Below are 24,270 nucleotides of genomic sequence, written 5' to 3' on the forward strand. Positions count from 1 at the left end.
GTGACTTCCCAGCTGTGCAACCCCGGGCAGTGGCTTAACCTCTCTGAGCCTGCTTCTGGATCGGGATCTGCATAATGGGTTTAGTAACACTTCATAGAGTAGGTGTGGAGAGTGGTTGAGGTGCTATTGAGGGACACTTCATAAGGGTGACTTGAGACATAGTCGCATGAAATTTGAAATGTTAAAAACAGCAAAAGAAAAGTTGTCTGGCCTGGGGCCCTCCTGTCTCCCACTGGATGCCTGCAGGTGACAGAGAGTGGGGGCAGGGAGGAAGGAGGTGGGGCCTGCTCACAGTCCAGACCCGGGGCCACTTCTCCCTTCTCTCTCCCGGGCCCTCCCTCTGGGAGAAAGCCAGTCCGATCCATGGCAGGTCCTTCTGGCCTGGCGTGCAGAGTGGGGGCTTCTGGGAGCGGGGACGTGGGGAAGGGCCCAGGTGCTGAGCCTGGGAGTGGAGGCTCTGGTCTTGTGGGCAGGAAGTGTGGGGCTGAGTAGCTCGGAGCCCTAGGGAGGTAGTGGGGAGCAGGAGGGGTGTGTGTCGTGGTGGAGGGGAGCGGAAGGCGGAAGCACCAGCCGCCACAGCCCACAGCCGTATTCGCTGGGCAGGACTGTGCAGCCAGGACGTGCTCCTGGGGCGCCAACCGTCCCCTCTTGGGCCCTCTGGAGGTGAGCGCGGTGGGCCTGCCTGGGGCGGGGCTGGAGGGACCCCGGGAGAGCAGGGAATGTGGAGGGGGCGGGGGCAGGAGGGCAGGAAGGGGGCAGTAGGTGCAGGGCAGTGTGCACCTCCTGCGTGTCATGTGCCATGAGCCTGGCCTAGGCTAGACCCCCAGCCTCCCCTTTCCTCCTCTCTGTCCCCCTCGTCCCCGCAGCCGGCCACTCCCCATCTGGCCCTTCTCGGATTCCCTGCCCTGGCCCCTTTAACCCCTGCCATTTCCCTCCTCCAGCACCCTCAGGCTCCCTGGACTTCTGTCACAGTGAAGGGTGAAGGAATCCCCTTGTGCTCAACCTCTTGTGGCCTCCCAGGGTCCCTGTGACTGCTGTGGCTCAGTATCCATGGGGGCTTTCGTGGCCAGAAACCCCAAGTGAGCTTTGACCCCAGACCCCTGGAGGGAGGGAGTCAGGCCAGGCCTGGGCTTGGGGCAGCTCTGGGTGTGGCCTCTGCAGGAGCTCAGGGTCCCCTGTCCATTCGGCCACTGGGGGCTCCCAGCCTCCCCTGGCCTTTCAGGGAGTCGAGGTGGGGGACCCTCCTTGCCGGTTTAGCTCTCATTTGGGCCTGTTGTCCTCATGTGCGGCAGGGACTATTTCCCTCCCTGTCGGGGACGCTGTAAGGCCCACTCGTTACAGTTGTTATCGTCATGGCAAAGGCAGCCTCCCTCGTGGAGGGAACCCCCCAGTCACGGCCCCCCATTCTGGGGCCCAAAATTCCGTAGTCGTAGTCACCCCTCTGCTCAAATGCAGGGAAGGGCGGCCTGTCACCAGCTGATGATAAATCCCCCTCGGGTGTGTTGGGCCTTAGCCCAGCTTGAAAGAGTGAGCCCGGGCGGGGCTGTCTCCCCAGCTTCCTGGGCCCTAGAGCATCACATTGCAGCCTCCTTCTACGGAGAAGGAACCACCAGCATAGGGATTAGAACCCACAGCGGGAGGGGAGAGATCCAAGGGGCTGATGCGGGAGGTAGGGTGAGAGGACAGAGGGAGGAGAGGCCCAGCCTGGTCCTGAACTTCCTGGTGGTCTTCCCGGGCAGCAGCTGCCCAGGGGCCCTCTGGTGTGCTGTGTCCCCCTTTCTCTCTCCACCATCTTCTCTGCCCACGGCAGCCCCCATCCTCTCTGTTCCCTCTCTGTTCCCCCAGCTGGCCCACCACAGGCCTCCAGCTCTCTCTACGCACATTTGCATGAAGGCTCCTTCCGTGTGGGCAGGATGTGGGCCTCCTCTGCTCACTTCTCTCACGGTGCTTCAGGCCCCGGTTCAGACGGGGCGGCCGCCCTGCAACTCCAGGCCAGGGAACTCCACTCTTGGCTCCTGCCCGCAGGGACGTCTCTAGCCCAGCCGCTTTCTGGGCTGTGCAGGGACACAGGACAGGTCACCTCCTAAGTCCTGGACAGGCCAGAAACCTTCATACTTTTCCACAGGAAGGAAAAAGTTTCCAGGGTAAAAGGAAGGAATGTTTGCTTGCTGCGTCTGGACGCTCAAAGGGGGAGAGAGACAGACAGACACCCTCCGCCCTCGGGGTGGGAGGCTCAGGGCTGGCGCCTGCAGGAGGCTGAGAGCCCAGTGTGTGCAGTTCGGGCTGAGCCTGACCAGGAGGGCTGTTTGTTTTTGTTTATTTTAGCATTTCTGAACTGACGGGCAAAACAACAAAGTTAAACTGAGCAGGACATGCTATTTCTCGAGCACTTGCTACGTGCTGGGCCCAGCATGAGCACTCAGACCCACTCCCACCTGGTAACAAACCTGCAGAGTGGCTTTACTGCATCTCAGTTCCCTGTTTTACAGATAAGGAACCAGGTGAAATTTTTCACCCAGAGTCACATGGCTCATCAGTTGTAGAGGTAGGATGGGAGTCTGGAGTATGAGCCTGTGTCTGTGTTTCTCACCGTGACCCTGAGGTGGGCAAGGGAGGGCATCAGTGCAGGGTGCCCTAGGCTGTGACCCTTCCTGGCCAGGGCAGCCTTGTACCCCCGCCTCCGCACCTGGTCCCTAAGCCAGAGTACGAGGCTCCTTCCCCAAGCCGAGGGTAGAAAACAAACCCACTATTCAAAAACACAATGCAGGTGTCATCTGTGCTTGTTCTTCCTTCCTAAGATCAAAAGGAAATTGCCTTGAAGCCCCAGGGTGGCAAGGGTGGGGTGGGGTGGAAGGGACCCTGTCCTCTTGGTTCCTCAGACATCACTTTCTGGGTTCCTCACCTCCCGCTAGCTGGACGCACAGCTTAGCCCCCGCAGGATTCTGCGTGAGAAACGCACCCTCAGCCATGGTGAAAATTTCCTAATGTGGTCAGCTAAGCTCCAGATGGGAGAGCTGGCCGGGCACAGCGGAGCAGTGCTCCCTCACCCCGCCTGCTCCTCTTCCCCCTCTGCTCTGTACCCTCCTTAAACATCCCGAGCCATCGCAGTGCTCAGAAAAACGAAGGGCCACTTTATTGTAGAGGTGACAGGACCCACCTTACGAGGCATGTGGCAGATCTTTTATCGTGGATTCCCTTCCCCTTGCCTTTGTTCTGGTTAGGATAACTGAAACACACTGGAGAGTTCAAACGAGATTTGACTAAACACCAGAGGTGGGGAGAAAAAAAGGTAAATCAAGAAAATTTTAGATGCGTAAGACCTGGGCTCTCTGTTCCCCAATTCCTGGCCTGCTTCTGCCGAAGAGATGCCATCCTACCTCCAGGAATCAAAGGCTGGTCTCCGTCATTGCCCCTTCCTAGCTCAGACTGCCCTCACCCAGGGGACTGGTGGGATTGCCTTGAAGGCCCTAAGAAGCGACCTCACCCTTTTTAGGTCACCCCACCCCTTCACTCGGGGCAAAGCTATTAAAAGGAAAAGGGGGGCCAGGCATGGTGGCTCATGCCTGTAACCCCAGCACTGTAGGAGGCTGAGGCAGGAGGATCTCTTGAGGCCAGAAAGTGCCAGACCAGACTTGGCAATATAGTGAGATCCCATCTCTAAAAAAAAAATAAAAATAAAATTGGGCGGGCTTGGTGATATGCACCTGTAGTCCCAGCTGCTCGGGTGGCTGAGGCAGGAGGATTGCTTGAGCCCAGGAGTTTGCGGCTGCAGTGAGTTGTGATCATGCCACTGCACTCTAGCCTGGGCAATAGAGCAAGACCCTGTCCCTAAACAAATAAATAAGGAAGGAAAGGAGGAAGAAATCTGTTAAACACATGGTTACACAGCATCCCCTCCACAAGTGGAGAGCACACACAAGGTGATTGAATGGGTCCTCCTCCTGCTTCCTGTCCAGGCTGCTGCCTAGGAGCTGAGGCTCATGGGGACATTTTGGCTGTTGACCTGCAGGCGTCTGCCTCTGCGACCCTCGGAGTACAGGGCTTCCTGGGAGGAAGATGCAATTCGTTCATGGGCAGACTGGCCCCCATGAGGAAGTCATCATGTCCTAATGATGCTAATTCTCCTTCTCCAAGGCTCAGTCTCCCAGTCCTCTGGCCAGGTTGCTGTGGAGGGAGTGTTCTGAGGATCCATCCTGTCTGTCTGTCTCTCCGTCCGTCCGTCCCTCTATCCATCCATCCACCCCTTCTCTGATTTTCACTAACATTTTTGGAGTGCTGCCTCTCGGCGAGGCAGGCGCTGCACTGGGCAATGGGGAAACAGGAATTCGAGTGACCCTCTGCTTCACAAGGGAATTCCAGAATGTCCACAGGAATTGACTTGTGGGTGGGAAGGGAGAGTGACACTTAAGAGAGACACAGACCTGGGTTCACACCCCAGTTCGGGCCACAGGTGGGCCTGAATGTCTCAAGGCAACGCTAACCTTTAACTTTCTAATGCACTTGAACTACAGTATAACTCTGTGCCCCCGGGACTTTGTGGGTGGGAGTGGGTACAACACAATCAGTCACGTAAAGTGACTCAGTCATTCAGCATTTATGTGCTGAGACACAGCGATGAACAGGAAGCACAAAGAACCTGCCTTCTTGGCGCTTGCCTTCTAGGCCAACTAGAACCGGTGAGTGAACACACTGGGAACGAACGACACATTGGATAAGTGCTCTGAAAGCGAAGCGTGTGGGCTGGAGTGTGGTTGGATTGAGTCTAATTGGTTTGCAGAGTCATGGCCCAGTCAAAGCACACACGTGTCCCCCACTAATGCTTTGGTCTGTCTCCACCACGCCCCCATTGCCTTGGGCTCCCTCCAGTTCCCACTAACCCCCCACCCAGCCTATTCGGACCCCTCAGGCCTCAGAGATCTGCTCTCTCCTCTTTGCTCTCTGGAAAGCTGTGGCAGCTTCTCTGATTTTTTCCCCCCCAGGCTGTGAAAAAATCCAGCATGGAACACTGGGTTCCTTCTGGGAAGGCAGATCCAACCCTCATTTATGTCTAGCATAGTCATTAATTAACATTTACCTGTACTGCTGCTTTAGGTACATATGCATATTTGTTTACAAGTGCATATTTGCAAGGACACATTCGGGACTCCCTCTCATCTTATAAAAAATGCAAGATGCCCTTTCCAGTGGGCCCTGCATGTCGTTCCCGTTCCCATTGTCGGCACGGGAACTTCTCCTGTCAAGTGAGCTCGCTGCTGAGACAGGGTGCGTTGATGTCATCCTGGCAAAATGCTCCAATGCACACAGGGACGTGAGGCTGTCACCCATTCAGATACAGTGTGTGGGGATGGGGAATGAGGAGAGGAGGAGGGATCATGCCCAGGAGGAGCACCAAGTGGGCCTAGACTGACCAGGCTTAGCAGGGAGGGAGGGGGCTTTGGGGCCTGGGAAGGGAGGCAGTCAGGTGGAGCTGGGGGTGCCCCGTGCTCGGGCCCCTGTGAACCAGCTGCTTCTCCCCAGCTCTCCCCTCGTCTCCTGGGAGATTTCTTCCCAGTCGTTCCCTGTACCCCATGGGCTGCTTACTTGGGGTTGCAGTGGTGGGATGTTTTCACCTCCTTGCTCACACTCGGTCGTTCCCCACCAGGCAGGCCTGGGAGGGAGGTCAGGGACCTGGGGGGCTGCCTGAGTATAGACAGTGGTTCCTGAGCCTCACTGACCCCTTAAGCTTTGGAAGTCGGACTGTCACAAGCCTCACCCAGAGAGCACTGAGAGTGGAACATGGGCAGCTGCTCAGGCGGAATAGGTAGCGCTACTGACTCTCAGACTTGGGAGCAAACTGAGCAGATCCTCAGCCTGTAGCCTGGGGATGGAGTCTTCAACGAAGAAAGTGAGGCGAAGGGAAGATAAGGACAGACGTGAGGAAGCCAGCGGTGTGTTTAAGATATGCCACCGGGGCCTGTGTACTTAGCCCTGCACTTCTGGAGAGCCAGCGCGCTGTGAGGGAAACAGATTGTGAGTTACCAGCCTCATAGTGTCCATTGGATCAAAGCAAGCCAATTGCTTTGAGGAAGCAGGGCACTCCAGGAGCCCTGTAAGCTGGGGGCCACGTGCGTGCGGGGGGTGGAGACCCATGCTTCCAAAAAACACCCTGTGAGGTTCCCAGCTGCATGTGATAAGGGCCCACCCAGAGTGTTGGTGTGGCTGACGCACTGGGCAGCTCTGGCATTGGAGCTGCAGCCGCAGGCAGACACAGCCACCACATCCCAGAAGGCAGGGAGCTCCTCCCCAAGGGGCAGGTGGTCTGCTCAGTGCTGGGCCGCAGGGCTGAAGCGCCCTCCCTCCATGAGGCCTGGGCTGAGCTTCGTGGACAGCCCCTCACTTTTCCACTTGGGCCAAATTGCACAGCTGTCAACAGCTTGCAAGGACCAAAACCAGTCTGTGATCTGGCCTCGTGAATGGTGCCCCCAAAGACAGGGGCCTTGGAAAGTGGAGATAAGGCAGGCCATGGCCTTATCTGATGGGTGCCTACTTCTGAGAGTCTGTTCCAGCCTCCTCACCTCTAGCCTGTGTCCCTTTGGCTCCCACGTGCTTCGGTGGCCTGTGCTGCTTTCTCAACACCCCAAGGCATTCGCACCTCTGTTCCTGCTGCCAGCCGTTTTGCTGCAATTCAAAATTCCTAGAGAGGGATCTGATTTGGCCGGTTCATCCTTTTCAGCCAAGCCATGTAGGCCACCTTCAGCCAACAGATGGGTGTCTTTGGGGCAGGTGCTGCCCTGATGTGTATATGGTGCACCCTTTACCCACCGCAGGGCTGTGGAGGGCAGTGTCCCTTAGCAGCGGGCATAGATGTGGCAGGCGCTCCAAACACATCTGACACACCACACGTGTGCTTCCAGGGGCTGACAGTCCTTCCTAACCTGTGTTTGCTTTGGTCATTTCCAGGGTAGATGTGATTCCCAGTTACCCCTGGGGCCAGCACTCCCCCTAATCCACACAATGGGACTGTGAAGGCGGAGTGGATGATGGGTGACTACAGACTCTCTGACCACCCCCAACCCATGGACTTTCTCAACATCTATTTGGGAGACAACCTGCAGCCCCACCCAGGAGCGTGCCCGGGAGAAACATGCAGCAGTCAGGACCCTCCCGAACCCCTCCAACAAGATGCTCCTCCCCAGGGCTCAGGGGCGGCGCTCACACACCTGGGGAGCTGCTCTTCCCAGGGGGAGCACAGGCAGAGCGCAGCACCACCAGGGACACCTGGGGACAGCCGTCCTCTGGGGAGCCCACGGCAGAGCCAGAGCATGTCCACGCAGGTGGTATTCTGGGCGGGCATCATGCAGGCCCAGATGTGCGTCCTGGACCTGGAGGAGGAGCTGGAGAAGACAGAGGGGCTCAGGGCTGGGCTGAGATGCTGCATCCCCACAGCCCCAGCAAACCTCCCCGGGGACGTGGGCCTGTGCCTCACCCCACCCGAGGACGAGGACTCAGGGGAAGACAGCGGCGGGCCTGAGGAGGGGCACCAGGCTTGGCCGAGAGAGGGAACCCCAGGCTCTTCTCCAGAGTGGGGTCAAGAGGAGAGTATGTTCTTCAACAACCCCCTCTTCCTGGAGAGCTCTTGCTCGGAAACCAGTGCTTCCGGAGAGCGCTTTTCCTGGGGGTTCTCAGACTCCCACACAGAAGTGAGGACTGCACCCGAGTGCCCGCAGACCCTGGAGCCCCCACTCCCAGGAGGCGCGGTGCTGTGGGAGCCGGGAAGTGAGCTGGACTTGGAGGACGGCACCGCCAGTGGACAGAGCACCCCTCCGTTCCCTGTGCCTGTTTACAAACCGCACTCCTCCTGCTGGGCCTCGGTGGCCACCGCTGAGGGGACTCCAGCAGCCCCTCCTGGTCAGTGGGAGAGCGAGGTAAGCCCCGTCTTGCGGACCAGCCTAGGGCTGTGCCAGGGACCTAGAGGGGAGGGCCTTCCTCTGGGCTCACCAGGCCCAGAGCATTCTTTTCTGATGCCTGGGCCTTTCGGGGTCTGGAGTAATACAACAGAAAATCAGGACCGATGTGGCCTTCAGAATTGTAGGAAATTTTATCAATGCCATGATGTCACCTGAACACGATGGCAATTAAGTCCACAAATAGCTCCATCTCACCAGCTCCAAGGGGCTATGTCTAGATACGTTCGGAGAACAAACAGCTCCTCCAATTGCAGCGTGTTCCAGGCTGTTCTCAGATTCTTCCCCTCCCACCTGCAAGACATTCCCGACTGTATCAGGGAAGGGGGCAGCCTGCAAGGGGGACCTCTACCCCTAACAGAGAGGGACGTCTATTTTAGGAGTCCTGTCCTGTCTTCTCATGAGAGATTTTGGCATTTTGTTACTTTTAGCTCACCGTCTTTCCTTCTCGCCTGTCCAGTGTCAGTAGACCGGGCGCGAATGACAATGGCGGAGCTCTTCGATATCAACCAGGGATGAGGACAAGTTCTGTGAGACAATAGGGAGCACAGTATTCCCAGGGAGGCCTCTGCTTAAGAGATAAGGAGACCCAAGATGGCAGAGGAGGCTGTAACTTTCTAATCTCTCCGTTCCCTGAGAACAACGGAGAAGTGCTGTTAACCAGAGCAGCTCTCTCAGCCGAGCCCCAAGATCAGAGGAGCTCCCTAGTGCTGACGAGAGTCCCCGCCAGCGCCGGCCAGGGCCCCAGTGTGGGTGGCTGGGGCTCTGTCCTGTGCAGGTGCATTTTCCCAGGACCTTCCTGCTCTAAGCTCTAAAGTCCTCAGAGGGAAGCCCGGAGTGCCTGGAGTTTGGAAGTTGGTGCCCATTCTGGGATGGCAGATCCCATCCAGCCCAGTGCCCAGGGCTATGGCCCTCCCTGTAACAGCCCCTCCTTGGGCTGGCACCACCTGAGGACCTGAGGCAGGGCCATCTGTGCAGACTGAAAGGAGGACGCCCTATGGGTTATGGGAAAGGCCCAGGGAACAAGTTTCCTCTAGGCAAACTTTTCTCTCTCTCTCAGACTTCTCTGGGAGATAGGCTTGGCCCTGCCCCATCTGCAACACCCTGTGTGGACAAAGTGCTGACCTGGGAAACAGAATTCGTTGGATCTTACCTTAGCCCTGCCACATATCCTGTGCAACCTCAGGCAAGTCACTTCCCCTCTCTGGGTCTCACCTTCTCCATCTTTGAAGGAGAAACATGAACCCATTGATTTGCAGGGCCTGGCACCAACACTCCTAGGATGTGGATCTTCTCCTAGACATCCAGGACCCCTCTTCTGGTGCCCATGTGGTCTGGGTGGGAGGATGACAAGAAGGGAGGGGCTTCTGCCACCCCTGGATCATTCCCCTCCCCTTCTCTCCCCTCCTCCTGCCTGGCCTCTCCCCCACTCCCCTCTTGGCACCTCCAGGGCTCATGAAAGACCTGTGCCTCTCTCCACAGGCCCCGCCCAGCCCTGAGGGCCGGCAGACCGCAGAAGGTCCTTCCTGGCCCCAGGGGCCTCTTATTTCCCCGGACAGAGGTGAGCCCCAATATGGGGGTCTGGGAATGGGAGGTGAGAAGCTTTGGGATTTGGACTGGAGACAAAGATCATTCTTAGATCCATGGTTGTCATTAAGGGGTCCCATTTTATTGTGTTGGAGCCAGACAGACTTGGGGTTAAAACTGTCTCTGCCTCTGGGACTTCCTCATTAAAATGGGTTTTAAAATACAGAGTAAATGAAGGAAATGTACAAAAGACTAAGCTTTTTATTTTGTTTTTGAGAGACTAGAGTCTCGCTCCCCTCAGTCTCCCCCGAGTGGCTGGGAGCCACCTGTATGTAGGCATGAGCCACGTGCCCTAGACCCAGCGTTTTTGACCCCTGGGTCTTAGTGATTTAGCAGAAATCCTGAACCCTTATTTGCCTCAGGGCGGGAGTCCTGGGAGCCTACTGCCTGCTGTCCCTGCGTGTGGGGGAGGTCACTGCCTGAGGGAGGGACAGGGAGTGCTGCCCAGCTCCAGGGAGGGGCTGCAGGGAGGAAGCCCAGGAGGTGGCAGCCCTGCCTCCAGCCCTATTCCTGCCTCACTCTAGGCTCTTCCTCAGGTGAGAGGGAAGCTGGACACCCCCAGGAATCTGCTCCCTGCACCTTGGCCCCCAGCCCCTGGGACAGCCCAGCTTCTTCGCCGGACCCTAGCAGCCCTGAGTCCGAGAGCAGAGGCCCTGGTCCCAGGCCCAGTCCCGCGTCATCCCAGGAGGGCAGCCCGCAGCTCCAGCGCCACAGCTTGGGCACTTCTCCCAAGTGGACACTAGATGCTTCAAAATTTTCACTCTTGGAGACAGATGGGGCAGAGCCAAGTTCCGTGGAGAAAGCGGAGGTGCGGGAGGCCCCAAGCCCAGGGCAGGGAGTGAAGAGCGAAGGCACAGTCCGGCCTGCAGAGGCTGGAGGTGCCCAGCCCGAGGTTCACCGGACTCCCGAAGAAGGGTAAGTCTCAGACTAATTGGCTCTCTGGCTCCTAATTATGGATGCATTTAAGAATATCCTAGTCTGGATGGAGCATGAGAAATGCACATTGGGATTTAACCTACTGTTATTTATTAAGAAGGATTACAGGACTGGGCACCAGGAGAGTTTTGAGAAAGACTGGAGGGTTTAAAAGCATCAGAAACGAAAGAGCAGTCAGTCATGTGGGGGCAGGATGTGGGTGTGCTGGGGCAGGGCCGCGAGAGGAGTGTCCACGGCTAGATACCAGGAGAGGAGGAAGGGGAGGAGGTGTCCAGGGAACCTGACCAGGGCCATGTGACCAGACAAAACAGGAGCCGTGTTCGGCAGGCTAGGGGAGTGGAAGGGGAGAGCTTGTGATTTGAGGCTACAGACTGCTTGAATTTGAGGAGGTTTCTGAGAGGAATTCACCAAAAAGCCCAGGCTCAGGGTGCTGGCTCAGGGCTCGCCAAGCGGAGGTTTGATGGGACCCTGAGTAGGGTTGTGTAACACAGGACTGTGACCAGCGGTAGGAATAGGCCGACTGGGAACCCAGCCTAGATGTCTGCCTGCCCCAGGATGCTGCATCAAGACTGTCAGCCCTGGGATCTCGACACTGGAAAAGGAGTTTTGTTCTCTGGTTGGCTGAATAGGGGTCATATTGAAGAGAGTGGAGGGACGGGCAATGGTTCAGGTCATGGACCTAACGGGACAGTAACTGGAGGGTTGACTCCACTCCCAGCTCAGTGGCCTTGGGTGATGGTGACAGAATGTTAGTGCCAGACACCAAAGAGCCGTCTTCCTCCTGCACCTGGAAACCAGGCTGCCCTGGAGATGGTCAGAGGCCTGGCAACCAGCGAAGTCCCAGCCTCTAAAAAGGGAGCCAAAAATTTAACTTCATCCAACCCAAAACAAAAGTGAGTAAATCTACCTGCAATGAGAATCATACTTTCACAGTAAATAATGAAAAAGCCTTTATCTTGGTAAATGACACTACACATTATATAAATAAGTTTATTTAATCTTATATTTAACACAATGTAGGAAGTTTAATCTTCCCAGCACAAGTTTGCTGATCTGAGACATCTTTCACTCATGCTTGACTTTCCCAGTGAGATCATAAAGGTCATTTTTTAAAATAACAGCTTTATTGAGACGTGATTCACATACCATACGATCCACCCATTTAAAGTGTACAATTCCATGACCATTTATATTTGCATATTTTTTTTCCAGAGTGCTTCTCCATCTTATTTTAGTAACAATGCTAATTGGTCAATTTTTAAAACATATTTTAGTTGATCATTCAAGTAATTTTCTTTAGTTGTGACAACCAGGTCATTATTTTAATTTTCTCCCTTTCCATTGTTCATTGGACTAACTGTGCCAGCTCCTCATTTGTCAGCGGCTTGTCATGTGATGCCTGGTTTCTTCCAGCATCATTGTGACGGACTTTATGAAATCCTTGGGTTTTTTTTGCCAGAGTTGTAATTTCACTTTTCAGTTAGTTTCTGTTATGTTTATCTTGCATTGTGGGATGTTAATGAGCCCCAGGAAGCAGGGGGAAGTCTCCAGCAAAGACCTCGACCTGACCTGTCCGCATTAGGGGAACAGGGGGGTTGAGTGAAGCCTAATGTTATAAGTGGTCAGTTGATCAGTGAATATTTTAATATTATGATGACCTTTGCTTACCTGTGCAAGTCCCTAACTATGGTAACCTGGATAATGAATGTTTAAATAATAACTAGGATACCCCACATGTGGTTGTCGTGTTGCAGGGGAAACAGAAGAGTTAGGCAGAGATTGGACTGAGTGGTATCTGAGGGTCTTAGTGCCAGACTCAGAGTGTTCTCTAAGTCTATTGGGAGTGCTGTCTGCACTCATAAGTCACCACCTGCTCTCCTTGTAGTGAGGCTGCCAGCTGGGGGGAGGGAAGAGATTGGGGACCACTTCCTGGACTCCCCCAGCTGCTGCCATTCCTGAAGCCAGTCCAGCTTCCTGTTCTCAACCCATCCTTACAGCTTTCTAGGCTCCAGATCTGGGAGTGGAGGCTGGAGGTGGAGCTGGGAAGTAGGGAAAGGACAGGGAGGTGTATGAGGATCACAGGACAGGTGAGGGAGACAATCCCACCTGCCTTGCTTTGGACAAACACCTCTGCGGTAGGGCGGCACCTGCCACCTGAGATAAGCTCAGCGCCTCCTGTGGTTTACCTGAGGGTGCAGGGCACCCAGCTGGGCTCTGCCCCTCATGGCCTGTGTGAAGACCTTCCTCTCTGGCTCTCCAGGTCCCGGCCGGGCCAATCTAATGTGACTCTGCCTCCTCTCTGCTTCTCCAGGCCCCTCCGTTCAAGGCCCCGGAGCTTCAGCTGTGACCCTGAGGTCAGGGTGCCCCCTGCCACGACTGACCTGCAAGGACACTTGACCCAGAGCCCCTGCATGTCCATCTCAAGTGAGAGTCTGAGGACACCGCTGGACTCTTCCGGGCTTCCTGAGGGCCGCATGCCCCAGGCACAGTCCCTAGAGGAAGGCCAGAGGCCACCAGCTGGAGACAGGCTGGCTAATGGCGTCAGGAGTGACAAGGTAGCCTGGAATTTGGCCTCACGCCTCTATCGCCTGGATGGCTTCCGGAAGTCTGAAGTGGCTGCCTACCTGCAGAAGAAGTAAGGGGCTCAGAGCCTGAGGAAGGTTCCAGGCTGAGGCAGGCGAGGGAGAAGCTGTCGACGTGCTCCCTCGCTGGCCGCCCTGACCTCCCTGTCCCATCTGACCGTTCATTCCATCATCCCCATCCTGGTCCGTCCCATTCCCCATCCTCACTCTCCCCCTACCCTCGCCATCCCTGCTGCTTCCTCCCGGTCACCCTGTAGCACCTCTTCTCCACACCCTCCATCCTTGCTTGGCAGCCTGGACCCCACCACCTTGCCCACCCAGACTGCACGGTCCTCCCACTCAGCACTGGGTGCAGGTGCAGGGGCAGACCAGACTCTGGCCACCCCCTTGCCCTCTCGGGACCCAGAGTCCAGCCCGGCTGTGCCTTTCCCTTGCTCAGCCCCCACCCCATCAGGCCCCATGACATGTGCCAGCCCTGGGGGCCCTCTGCATCTGCAGCCCCAGCCCAGACCCCTGGCACGGGCTTCACCCCCATTTCCCCTCTGCAGCAATGACTTTAGCAGGGCTGTGGCTGAGGAATACTTGTCCTTCTTCCAGTTTGGAGGCCAGAGCCTGGACCGAGCCCTCCGGTAATGCCTTCAGGCCCTCCCTGGGGAGGCTGTGGAGGAGGGACAGCCGTCGGGCAGTGGCACCAGCCCGGGGCTGCGCTCCCTCCTTGACTCTGGCCTTCCTTGGCAGGGGCTTCCTGCAGGCCCTGGTGCTCAGTGGGGAGACGCAGGAGCGGGAGCGAATCCTCTACCAGTTTTCTAGGCGCTTCCACTACTGCAATCCTGGGGTCTTCCCCTCGGCAGGTAGGAGGAGCTGGCCCTGAGGGCAGGGCAGGGCGCTCTGTGGTGCCTGTGCCTGCTGGGGGGTTCACTGGGTGGCAGCCGGTGGGAGTGTGTTGGGGGCTGTGGAAAACGGAAGCATTCCGGGTGGTGGGGTCACCCTGCCTAGTGTGGGCAGAGGAAACAGAGGAGCCCTGGTTCCATGATCTTTCTCCCTCACCTCTTTGGGACAGATTCTGTACACACCTTGACATGTGCAATCATGCTCCTTAACACGGACCTGCACGGACAGGTAGGAAGGTGGGGAGAGTGCCCCTGGGAACTGAGGCAGGGGCCAGAGTCGGAGGCGGTGCGGGTGAGGGAACGAGACCAGAGGCCTGGGACGGGTCAGGGAAGGGCCCTGGGGGATGTGGGCCTGGGGAACTGGGGAAGTTCTGGAGTGGCTACTGGGGCATTGTTCTATTGAGTGGGGTGTATGCTCAGGCTGTCCCACTTCTCTCCATGGCCACAGAACATTGGGAAGAGCATGAGCTGCCAGGAATTCATAGCCAACCTGAACGGCCTGCAGGACGGCGGGAACTTCCCCAAGGAGCTGCTGAAGGTATGGCGTGCCCTGGCCTTTGCGATGGGCCCAGGGCCCCGGGGCTCCCTGCTTGGGGCCTGGAGCCTTCTTGGTTCCTTGTCCCAAATGGAATGCTGAGCTCAGGCATAGCTCTGCCAAAATATCCTTGAGAGGACAGGGCTTGTTCATGGAAGGGCTACTAAAAGAGGGGTCCCTGGCTGGCAGGGACCTACTAAATCAGACTCTCTGGGGCTGGGCCCCTAAAATGTTTTGTTAAGTTTCCGGGTGATTCTCACCTCTTTGAAGTCTGAGGAACACAGGTTTATTGGTCCTCCGAGTGGACGAAGGGTGACAAGCTTCACATGGCAAAAGTCTGGAGCTCAGACTTGGGAGCCTGGTGCCCCTGGGTTTGAAAGTCTTGGGCAATTTACCCGTTGGCCAACTCCAGTTCCTCCTGGGGCTAGAACCACCTTGCAGTGTCATTATCAAGATGAAATAAAATTGGTCAAGTGCTCAGCCCAGTGCTTGGTGCACAGCATGTGCTTCAGAAGCAATTAGATCATTTCCTCTTTCATCTACAGTCACGCATTGCTTAACAGCAGGGATATGTTCTGTGAAACCTTCATTATGTGGACATCAGAGTACACTCACCCTAACCTGGATGGCACAGGCTGGGCACTCCTAGGCTGTATGCGACAGCCTATTGCTCCTCGGCTACAACCCTGTACAGCGTGTGACTGCACTGAATACTGCAGGCAACTGTAACACGATGGTACGGATTTGTGTACCTAAATACATTTAAACATAGAAAAGGTACACTGAAAATACCAGTGTAAAAGATAAAAATGGTACCTATTGGGAGCAGCTCCTATAACCTATGGGCCCACCATCGCATATGCAGTTGATCCTTGACTGAAATACCGTTATGCTGTTAAGCTCCATATGACTGTATTTAGTGAACATTTATCGAACATTTACTATGTGCCAAACATCTTGCTAGCCACTGTGGGGCTATAAAAGCAAGCAAGATACATCTGCATTAATACCATTTGCTATTATTTCAAAGCTCTAGCACATCATTCACTCATTCATTCATTTCCCACACATTTATTGCAGGGGTCAGTCAGCCGGTTCCTTCTCCACCAGATCCCCCCGGGCAGCAGGGGATGTGGGTGATTCATTTACCCTTCAAGAGAACTAGTTCAGGCCTCACTAAGCTCGGGCAGGGCAGGGACTTGGATGCCTTGATCATCTTTGTGTCTCTGGCACCCAGCACAGTGCCTGGCACATGGGAAACTCAACAGACAATTTGTTGCACGGATGGACGGCTGGATGAGTGGGTGCTTGCCTGCGCAAGAAGACAGCTGTGCTGGGGGTGGAGGAGACGGGCTGTGCATGTGCCCCTGTCCCACCTCCGCTGACAGAGGCTCCCTGCCCCCGTGTGCTTCTGTTCCAGGCCCTCTACTGGTCTATCCGCAGCGAGAAGCTCGAGTGGGCCGTGTGAGTGAGCATCCCTTCCCTCGCTCACCCTCCCCCCCACCCTTGTCTCTGGGCTGTCCTCCCTCTGTCGCCCACCTGGGAGTTGAAGAAGCTCAGGGCCCTGGACAGTGGTCCCCTGAGTAGGGTGGAGCCAGGGTCAGGGCACTGGGCTAGGCTCAGACAGGGTGCAGGAGCCCAGTTAATACTGGAGGGGCTAGAGGTAGTGGGGGGGGGGGGTGGCAGTGTTTCCAGGAATTGCTGGGCTGGCTTTGAAGGAAGACTCTTTTGTGGGGTCCTGAGTATGGCTCCAGAGCAAGGGAGAGGGCACGGAAGCCCTGGGAGGCAACAGACACCTCCCAGTGGTCTTTGCCCAGTCAGCACTCCCAGCCTGGTTCTCTGATATCTAGGGATGAAGAAGATGCAGCCAGACCCGAGAAGGCCCGGCCGTCCCCGCCAGCTGGCAAGATGAGCAGCCCCTTCCTCCAGCTGGCCCAGGACCCCACAGTGCCCACCTACAAGCAGGGCATCCTGGCTCGGAAGATGCATCACGATGCAGATGGCAAGAAGAGTGAGTGTCTGCTGCCCAGCACAGGGTGGTATGCTCAGAGTGGCCCTGCTCAGGGACTCATGCTGACGAATGATGCATGGGTGTGCAGAGAGATGGCCTGTGTCTAGGACAGGCAGCCCATGTTCCTTCCTCATTGTGTCCTGAATGGTGACTGCATGCCAGGTGTTGTGTAAGGCTCTGGGGGATGGGGTGGCCCGGTTATTCCTGGGCCCTTGAGCCCCTGTGGTAAGGCAGAGATCACACAAGTGCACCAGTGTCTGGGTTAAAAGGTGGAGCTGAGTGTGTAGGGAAGGCTGGATCAAGTGAGGAGGGAAAGGTTTTGGTTTAGGTTTTTAAGGCGGGATGTGGAGACAGGGATAGGTAAGGCTTCTGGAAATGATGGATGGATGGAATCTGAGCTGAGGATAAGAGGGTCTGGGTTTTTGAAGTTGGGCAGAAGGAACCCCCACAGAGAAAAGAGTAAGCAGAGTTTGCTCAGGACGTGGGGTGTGTGAAAGGGAGTGGCGGGAGGTGCGTCTGGGGCAGATTTGCCAGGGTCTGCATTTGGGCCTCATGCAGGGGCGGTTTTTGAGCAGGGCAGCAACAGGACCAGAGCAGCGATCTCAGCAGACTAATGTGGAATCACAGACTGAATGGGGTGGGGCCACCAGGAAGGAACTTGCATTGGCTGTGAGAAGCCACTGGGGCGTGGGTGGGGCCCCGGGGAGATGACCACAGGGAATTGGGATTCCGCCCAAGGAGCTTAGAACAGGTCTCACCCCACAAGACCAGGATGGGGAGGTGGGGGGAGGGGGGAGGTTGCCCAGTCTCGTACAGGGGACACCCCAAGCTGGGACCTGAGCCCCTGAACCCACTGAGATTATCTTGCAAGGACCAGAAAGATGTCTGAGTGGAACCATGTGGCTGGGTGTTTGCACAATGGGGTTCTGGGTGTGTGTGTGGGGAGGGGATGTTCTGCGTGAACATCCTCATTTGTGCATGAGTAGTTCTGTCTGGTTTTCTCCCAAGCGGGATTGCCGTGTGGAGAGACTCTGTGTGTTTGTGATTGCATGTGTTTTCTTGTGTTGCTATGCTCTGTGTTTTTGTGATCCCGGTGAGGGACTCGAGGTGGTGAGGGGCAGTTGGGTGGGGGGTGACTGCACACTTGTGTGTGTCTGAGTGTGTCTGGATGCCACCGCCCACCTTTGTGTTCTGCTCGTGGAACAGCGCCATGGGGCAAGCGCGGATGGAAGATGTTCCACACCTTACTGCGAGGGATGGTTCTCTACTTCCTGAAGGTAGGAAGGGAGTGGACAGCCCTGACCTGCAGAGTGGGGGACAGGGAGGGTGGGCCACTGATGACACCCGCTTATCTGAGCCCCTGTGCCTGGTGGCAGGGAGAGGACCACTGCCCTGAGGGGGAAAGCTTGGTGGCGCAGATGGTGGACGAGCCCGTGGGGGTGCACCACTCGCTGGCCACCCCGGCCACCCATTACACCAAGAAGCCGCACGTCTTCCAGCTCCGGACGGCCGACTGGCGCCTCTACCTCTTCCAGGCTCCGTAAGTCTAGGGTGGGGGCTCGCCCCTTGTTTTCCTGCCCCTGACCCTGCCGGCCCCGGGCCCTAGTGGGAATGCCACAGTGACCAGGAAACCTTAGCATTCTGCAGCGGCAAGAGGCAGGATGAAGCCTGGGCGCTTCCTGCCACCCCTGTCCCGCCCATGTGGCCAACTTTGCCAGTGCATCAGCCTTTTCCTTGTGAATCGGATCAAGCCTCCCAGTTCTGAACAGGGGATTCCAGGAAGTCACCAACAATTGATCATAGTTGGTATTTGATATAAAGTCTATAGCCTTCCCAGATTCTCCTCTTTGACAAATAAGAAAAGCCATGGGCAGAGGTAGAGCACCCTGCTAGTGGCTGGGCTTCTGGCTGTTGGAGGCTAAGTCCTGAGCCCTGGACGACAGTGCAGATCACAGGAGGTTGGGGGGAGTGTCACAGGACCGAGGACCTCCTCTGCTCGCAGCACTGCCAAGGAGATGAGTTCCTGGATCGCGCGCATCAACCTGGCGGCCGCCACGCACTCGGCGCCGCCCTTCCCCGCCGCCGTGGGCTCCCAGCGCAGATTCGTGCGGCCCATCCTGCCCGTGGGCCCGGCCCGGAGCTCCCTGGTACAGCCTGCGGGAGGGGCGGGGTGGGCGGAGAGGAGTGTGCACCCAGAGCCCGAGCCCCGGGAAAGGGGGGAGGCGGGAGGGCGGGGCCGTGCACCTGGCGGGAGCTGGAGGGGAGGGCTGCACACTTGGGCCCGGAAAGATGGGGTGGGAGGGGGCTTTGGACAGCGTCCCCAACGCCTCCGCTCCAGGAGGAGCAGCATCGATCCCACGAGAACTGCCTGGACGCTGCCTCAGACGACCTGCTGGATCTGCAGAGGAACTTACCGGAGCGGCGGGGCCGCAGCCGCGAGCTGGAGGTCTACCGCTTGCGGAAGGAGTATCTGGAGTACGAGGTGAGGCGGCCGAGGCTCCTCGGCCCGGCCCCCCGCGCCGCCCCCTCGCCCGCGCTCTGCGCCCTCTCGTGGCTGCCTCGGTCCCTGCCGCCGTCCCTCCCGGGGCGTGCCGGCCCCTGTGCCCTGTCTGCGAACATGCGCACAGTGTGTCAGTGCATGCAGGCCCCTTCTCTCTTGTCCCAGGGAGACACAGAAACTGCTTGTCTGGAAACACTCGTAGGGGACGTTATTTGTAGAGTTTTCTCTCTCCTAAGAGCATATATGACTTTTCCTGAATTGGAGGAAAAACTATATTTTAGCTGAATTATTCCCTCTCATACTTTCCTGCTAATAGTAGGCAGTATTTATGGAGCTTGTATTACTTGCATGGATTATCTCATTTAATTATCTAACAACTCTGGGGTAGGTACTATTATCCTCACTTTACAGATGAGGAAACCGAGGCACAGATAGATTAAACATCTCCTCCAAACCTGATAAATTTACTTGCTGCTCAAATGCATCATTTACGATCTTAACTAAGGAATGACCTTTACTAGCTCTATGATGGATGCCAAAATGTTTCATCCCCTGGTGTCCCCCCACCATCACCCACCCACACACCCCAATTCTGCTTTGGCCTCATGGCAGTGCTCATTCTGGGAACCTGGCACTGAGTGGTTCCTTCAGGGGTCCTGGGCGTCCTGCTTAGGGTGGGGGCCCGCTGGGCAGGAGGGCAGGCAAGGTGCAGTGTGAGAACAGAGGGGATCAGAGACCGTCTAGAGGCAGAGACCAGGGAGGGGTGTCAACAGCACCCCCACCTGTGCCCACAGGGCCCTCCCGCAGCTCTCTCCCGCCCTTTCCAGTCTCTTTCCAAGGTCTCTGCTAATCCGTTGGCTTGCTAGTTGTATCCATGGCTGTGGGGACCCAACCTCTCCCTGCCACTGACCAGCTAGGACATTTAGCAAGCCAGTAGCCCTGCTCTCCACAGAGATTTGTCCCCAAACAACCTCCCAGGCTGGGATGAGGATCCAGTGGGATGGATGGTGGAAAAGCATCTTGTAAACTGAACTGTAACCTAAGGATGCCAGTTACAGAGGCCTTAGAAGTCCGTGTTAAACAGACGAGAGTAGTTAGCAGCACGCTGTACAGATGCCACTTTTTAAAATGCTATTCAGACTCAATTAGGCCTCAGTATAGATGTGAGCTGTTTGTGAGCAGGGCTGCATGGATCTCAGGTATAGTAGCTTATGCATCTTTTAGTGCCTCAAAGATGTAACATGGTATAGAGATGTTGGTTACAGCACTACAAGGTGTTGGCTATTATTAGAACAGGACTGGGCGATAGGTGTCATTATAATGCTATACAGAAGTGTGCTCTGCAAAGTCTGGTTGCTCAAGCACTGTACAGACACTCGCTGTTGGTCCAGCCCTCTTTCTGCAGAGGTCTGTGTGGCCATAGCTTCCTACACCTGAGAGCTGTGCCTCAAGATTCCAGCCTCCTCCCGGCCCGTGTGTTACAGAAATCCCGCTACGAGACCTACGTGCAGCTGCTGGTGTCCCGCCTGCGCTGCCCCTCCGATGCCCTGGACCTGTGGGAGGAGCAGCTGGGGAGGGAAGCTGGGGGCACGCGGGAGCCCAAGCTCAGCCTGAAGAAATCCCACTCGAGCCCGTCCCTGCACCAGGATGAGGCCCCCACCACTGCCAAGGTGAAGCGCAACATCTCAGAGCGTAGAACCTACCGGAAGATCATCCCCAAGCGGAACCGCAATCAGCTGTGAAGCTGGCATCCCTCACAGACACTGGCCCCTGCTCTGGTGTAGACTTGAGATGCAGTGTGTGGAGGGGGAGGACTTATTTCAATGGGTCCATGTCTAGGGATGAGCCACCTCCCTTCCCTGCTGAAGAACAACCCTTATTTCCCTGTGGTCCTCCGTGGTCCCCTGTGGTCCTCATATCCACCCCCAAGGGAAGAGGGAGGTCAAGAGCTTGGCTCTACTCCCAGAGTTTGTCCCATGTCACCCTCCATCGCCCAGAATCTGGAGTGGCCTCATTTCCTGGGCCTGGTGGCACTCAGCACTTGTTTGAGAATTAGAGCTCATGTGCTGTGGATCTGGCTTCTGGGACAGAGCTTGGGGCAGCAGAGGCATCTGGACAGCCCGGCCAGGGGAGCCACAGCCCTGAGGATGGTCTTCCTCTGGGAAATAGGTGACCTGCTGGAGGAGTTCCCGGGAGGGCGGGTCAGGGACTCCTGGGAGATCCCAAGCAGCCTCCTGTGACCTAGGGAGTAGGGTTGCTGAGGCCCTGCCCACCAAGGGGACTGCGTTCTGGGCAGGGACCTCTGCAGGCTTCAGGGGCCCCGTGAGGCTGTGGGGCCCGTGCCTTTGTCTCCTGGCTCCTTTCCCCTGTAATCATCCATGCGCCGGGGCAGATGAGAGCCTCACACGCCCAACTGCTGATCAGTAGAGCACAGCCGAGGGCGTGAGCAAGAGCCGGGAGGCGTGGGGGCCTCAGAGCTCTGTGGAGAACCCTGGAGCTCTGGGAACAAGGAGCCTTTGTTTCCCCAGAGCAGGGAAGGAGGTTCTCCAGGTTCGGACCGCTGGAGAGTGTGGAGAGGTAAAAGAAGGTGTCAGTTCCCCCTTGGCAGTCTGTGGGCAGGAGGCACAGCTGCGGAGAGTTGTGAGGGGTGGGATGGGGGCTGGAGACCAGGGGAGGCCTAGGCCAGGCTCGGGAGACCCCTCACGTGCCCCTTCCTGCCCACCCCTAAAAGCTTCCTTCCTGAGGGGTGCCGGGACCCCTCATCCACCCCGGCCCAGCTCACAGGGGCTCTGCTGCTCTCCCCTGCGAACCCCCCTCGCCCTGCCCTCTGGCTGCCTCCCAGCTGGGCCTGCTCTCTGGGGGAGGTTCCGGAGACTCAGGGGTGTGGGGCTCTGCCTGTGGGAAGGAGGCTGGGCTGGAGGGAACAGCCACCATTGTCTCTGTTCAGCCAAGTGTGCCAGTAGGCAGTGCGCCAAGAGGGGGCCTCTGCTGCCGCCCGCTGCCACTGCCTGTCGCTGACGCACTGCCTCTCCGGCCTTCCTGCTGGGCCACCCTCCTCCCTCCTCATGCTGTGATCAGCCTGGGGCCTGGAACTCCACGGCGTGGGGCTGGCCCGTGGGGTCTCTGGCCGCGGGGATGAATATAGGCCAAAAAAGAAGGAGGTGTGCGTGAGTGTGTGAGGAAGGGCGGGTCAGCGTGGAGGCTGCGTGCCCCTTGCCCGCGTGTATCTGCGTGTGCATGCAGGAGCCACACAGTTACAGCCGCCAAAGCTGGAGGGGACCTCAGCATCACGTATTCATCCACTCATTCATTCATTTCACAAATAATGCGGAACAATTTTTATGGGCCAGCACTGGGGGACTCACAAATGAGTTAAACATGGCCCTGACAGTCCTGCCCACTGGTTCCCAGCTGTCAGTACGGAGACACATTTTATGTGGCTGGGGGAGCATGCTGAAAGACACGTTCCTGCCCCACACCCGGGGATCGGATTCAGTGGGCCTGAGTCGAGGGTGGATGTATGTGCTTCAAGCTCCTTGGGCAACTCTGACATATAGTAGCAGTTAGCCACGGTCAGGTCCGGTTGTCTTGTTTGATCGAGGTGGGGTCCTAGCATCCCGTGGACACGGATTGGCCCAGGATCCATGCTTACAAGCCAAATGACCTTGAGTGGGTTATTTGACCTCACTGGACATGTGTCCTTATTATACCGGAATAAAAGGTGGCAGTTCGTCTGCATGTATGTGTGACACTTCGATGCTACTATGCTCGTATAGAACCGGCACCTCCCTTTCACCTGGGCAGGTGGAGCCTTCAGACCAGGCGAAGGTGGCTGCCTGGCCTCGCCCAGTCGGTGCTGCCGCGGCACCTCTGCCTGTGGGGCTGGGCCGTGGAGACGGCTGTGGGCTGCAGTTGTGACGTGCGGCCACTAGGGGGCGGGCTTTAGCTTTCTAGCTCCTGCTGCTCTGGTGTCGGTCCGGCTGCGGAGCTGTGCTCCTGGAAAGGCAGGAAGTTATTCCATGTGCCCCTGTGCCATCATGAAAACTGGGGCCTTCAGCTTCCCAAAACCCACAGTGGCCTGGGCCAGGTCTCCTACCATCTCAGAAGCCTCTCCCAAGCGAAGGGGTGGGACTCTGACACCTTCCTGCAGCCTCACCGAGACAGCCCAGAGCCCCAGACGGTGTTGTTCCAGGTGGCCCATGAAAGTGAAAGCTGGGGGGCCCCCAGCCCCCGCCCTGGATATGGGACAGAGCAAACCATCACAGGCCTGCGCCTGACCTTGTCTCCACCCCACCCTCCTTTCCCACCTACGTGGCGGGTCAATCCTTCTCTTTGCAGGAGAAGGGGGTGGGCAGAGGTGCTGGGTGATGTGCTCTGGCTCCAAGAGGGTGGTTGGAGTTTGGCTTCAGCCCTTCCTTTCCCATCTAGGCCTGTTGTGACCCAGGATGACATCCCTGAGGTGACCTCTCCCCACTCTCTCACCATCTCTGCTGATGACAGTCATTTGTTCGTTGTTCGCTGAGGCTGGGATCCTCTCCTTTGGAGGCTCAGTGTCTCCTGCAGATGGAGACACAGGGTTGGTTGGGGTTGAACGGAGCTGGGCTCTGTTCAGGGTGAGGGTGGGCTGAGACCAGATGGTATGGGGTCTTCAGTGCAGCCAAGCAGTGTGCCTTTCTGTAAATGTGCAGTGCAGTTTTTAAGCAGAAGAGTGACAGGCTCAGAGCCTGGGAGACAGCCTGAGAGCTTTATGATGAGATGACTTGAGTAAGGCCAATGGGTAGGGTTAGAGTATGTTCTGGAAATGCACTGTGCTATTTTTGCAACTTTTATGTAAATCCCAAAAAAGTATCTCAAAATAAAAAATGAAAAAAAGAAAAAGACAATGGCCTGGGACCTTGGGAAAACGTGGCTACAGCTGGGCCTTCCTCCTCCCTTGCCTTCCTGCCATACCTGCACGGGCCCAGGTGCTCACAGGTTCCCAAATGGCTCTTCTCTCTCATGGCTCCTGCCCACCAGCCCCTCTGCCAACACCTTTGCCCCCAGCTCTTCTGGGTACCCACACCCCTCACCATCTAGCCACACTCCCCTCCTCTTCCCTCCTGCGGAGGAGGAGGGCTCTCTGCCTGCCATGGGCGTCTCTCCCTCAGGGGTCCCCTCAGGACTCTCTGGGCCCACTCTCTACTCCCTCCATTGTCTTGCCTCACAAACATCTTCAAGGAAGACCGTCTTGTGGATAAAGAAAATTAAAGCCCACATTAGACTCTGCTGCTTCCCACCTTTGTGTGA

At 56.9% G+C, this 24,270-nt stretch overlaps 1 protein-coding gene across 2 annotated transcripts; it reads left to right on the forward strand.

The window, feature by feature from the left end:
• Nucleotides 1-608: 608 nt before the first annotated feature.
• On the forward strand, nucleotides 609-22,777 carry PSD4 (pleckstrin and Sec7 domain containing 4). Of its 2 annotated transcripts, XM_069495368.1 has the most exons (17): nucleotides 609-663; nucleotides 6,940-7,904; nucleotides 9,004-9,129; nucleotides 9,426-9,504; nucleotides 10,067-10,445; nucleotides 12,892-13,101; nucleotides 13,597-13,677; nucleotides 13,787-13,899; nucleotides 14,109-14,167; nucleotides 14,387-14,476; nucleotides 15,894-15,937; nucleotides 16,324-16,484; nucleotides 17,691-17,761; nucleotides 17,861-18,024; nucleotides 18,487-18,631; nucleotides 18,823-18,966; nucleotides 20,469-22,777. In XM_069495368.1, the coding sequence occupies exons 2-17, from the start codon at nucleotides 7,017-7,019 to the stop codon at nucleotides 20,724-20,726; spliced, it is 3,012 nt and encodes a 1,003-aa protein (XP_069351469.1). In that variant the 5' UTR covers nucleotides 609-663; nucleotides 6,940-7,016; the 3' UTR covers nucleotides 20,727-22,777. The 2 variants fall into 2 exon arrangements, with proteins under 2 accessions (XP_069351469.1, XP_069351470.1); XM_069495369.1 differs by lacking the exons at nucleotides 609-663; nucleotides 6,940-7,904; nucleotides 9,004-9,129 and having other exon boundaries at nucleotides 9,440-9,504; nucleotides 12,778-13,101.
• The last annotated feature ends 1,493 nt before the right edge of the window (nucleotides 22,778-24,270 follow it).

Source organism: Eulemur rufifrons, chromosome 19 (genome assembly GCF_041146395.1).
Source record: "Eulemur rufifrons isolate Redbay chromosome 19, OSU_ERuf_1, whole genome shotgun sequence".
In the NCBI taxonomy this organism is placed as follows: domain Eukaryota; kingdom Metazoa; phylum Chordata; class Mammalia; order Primates; family Lemuridae; genus Eulemur; species Eulemur rufifrons.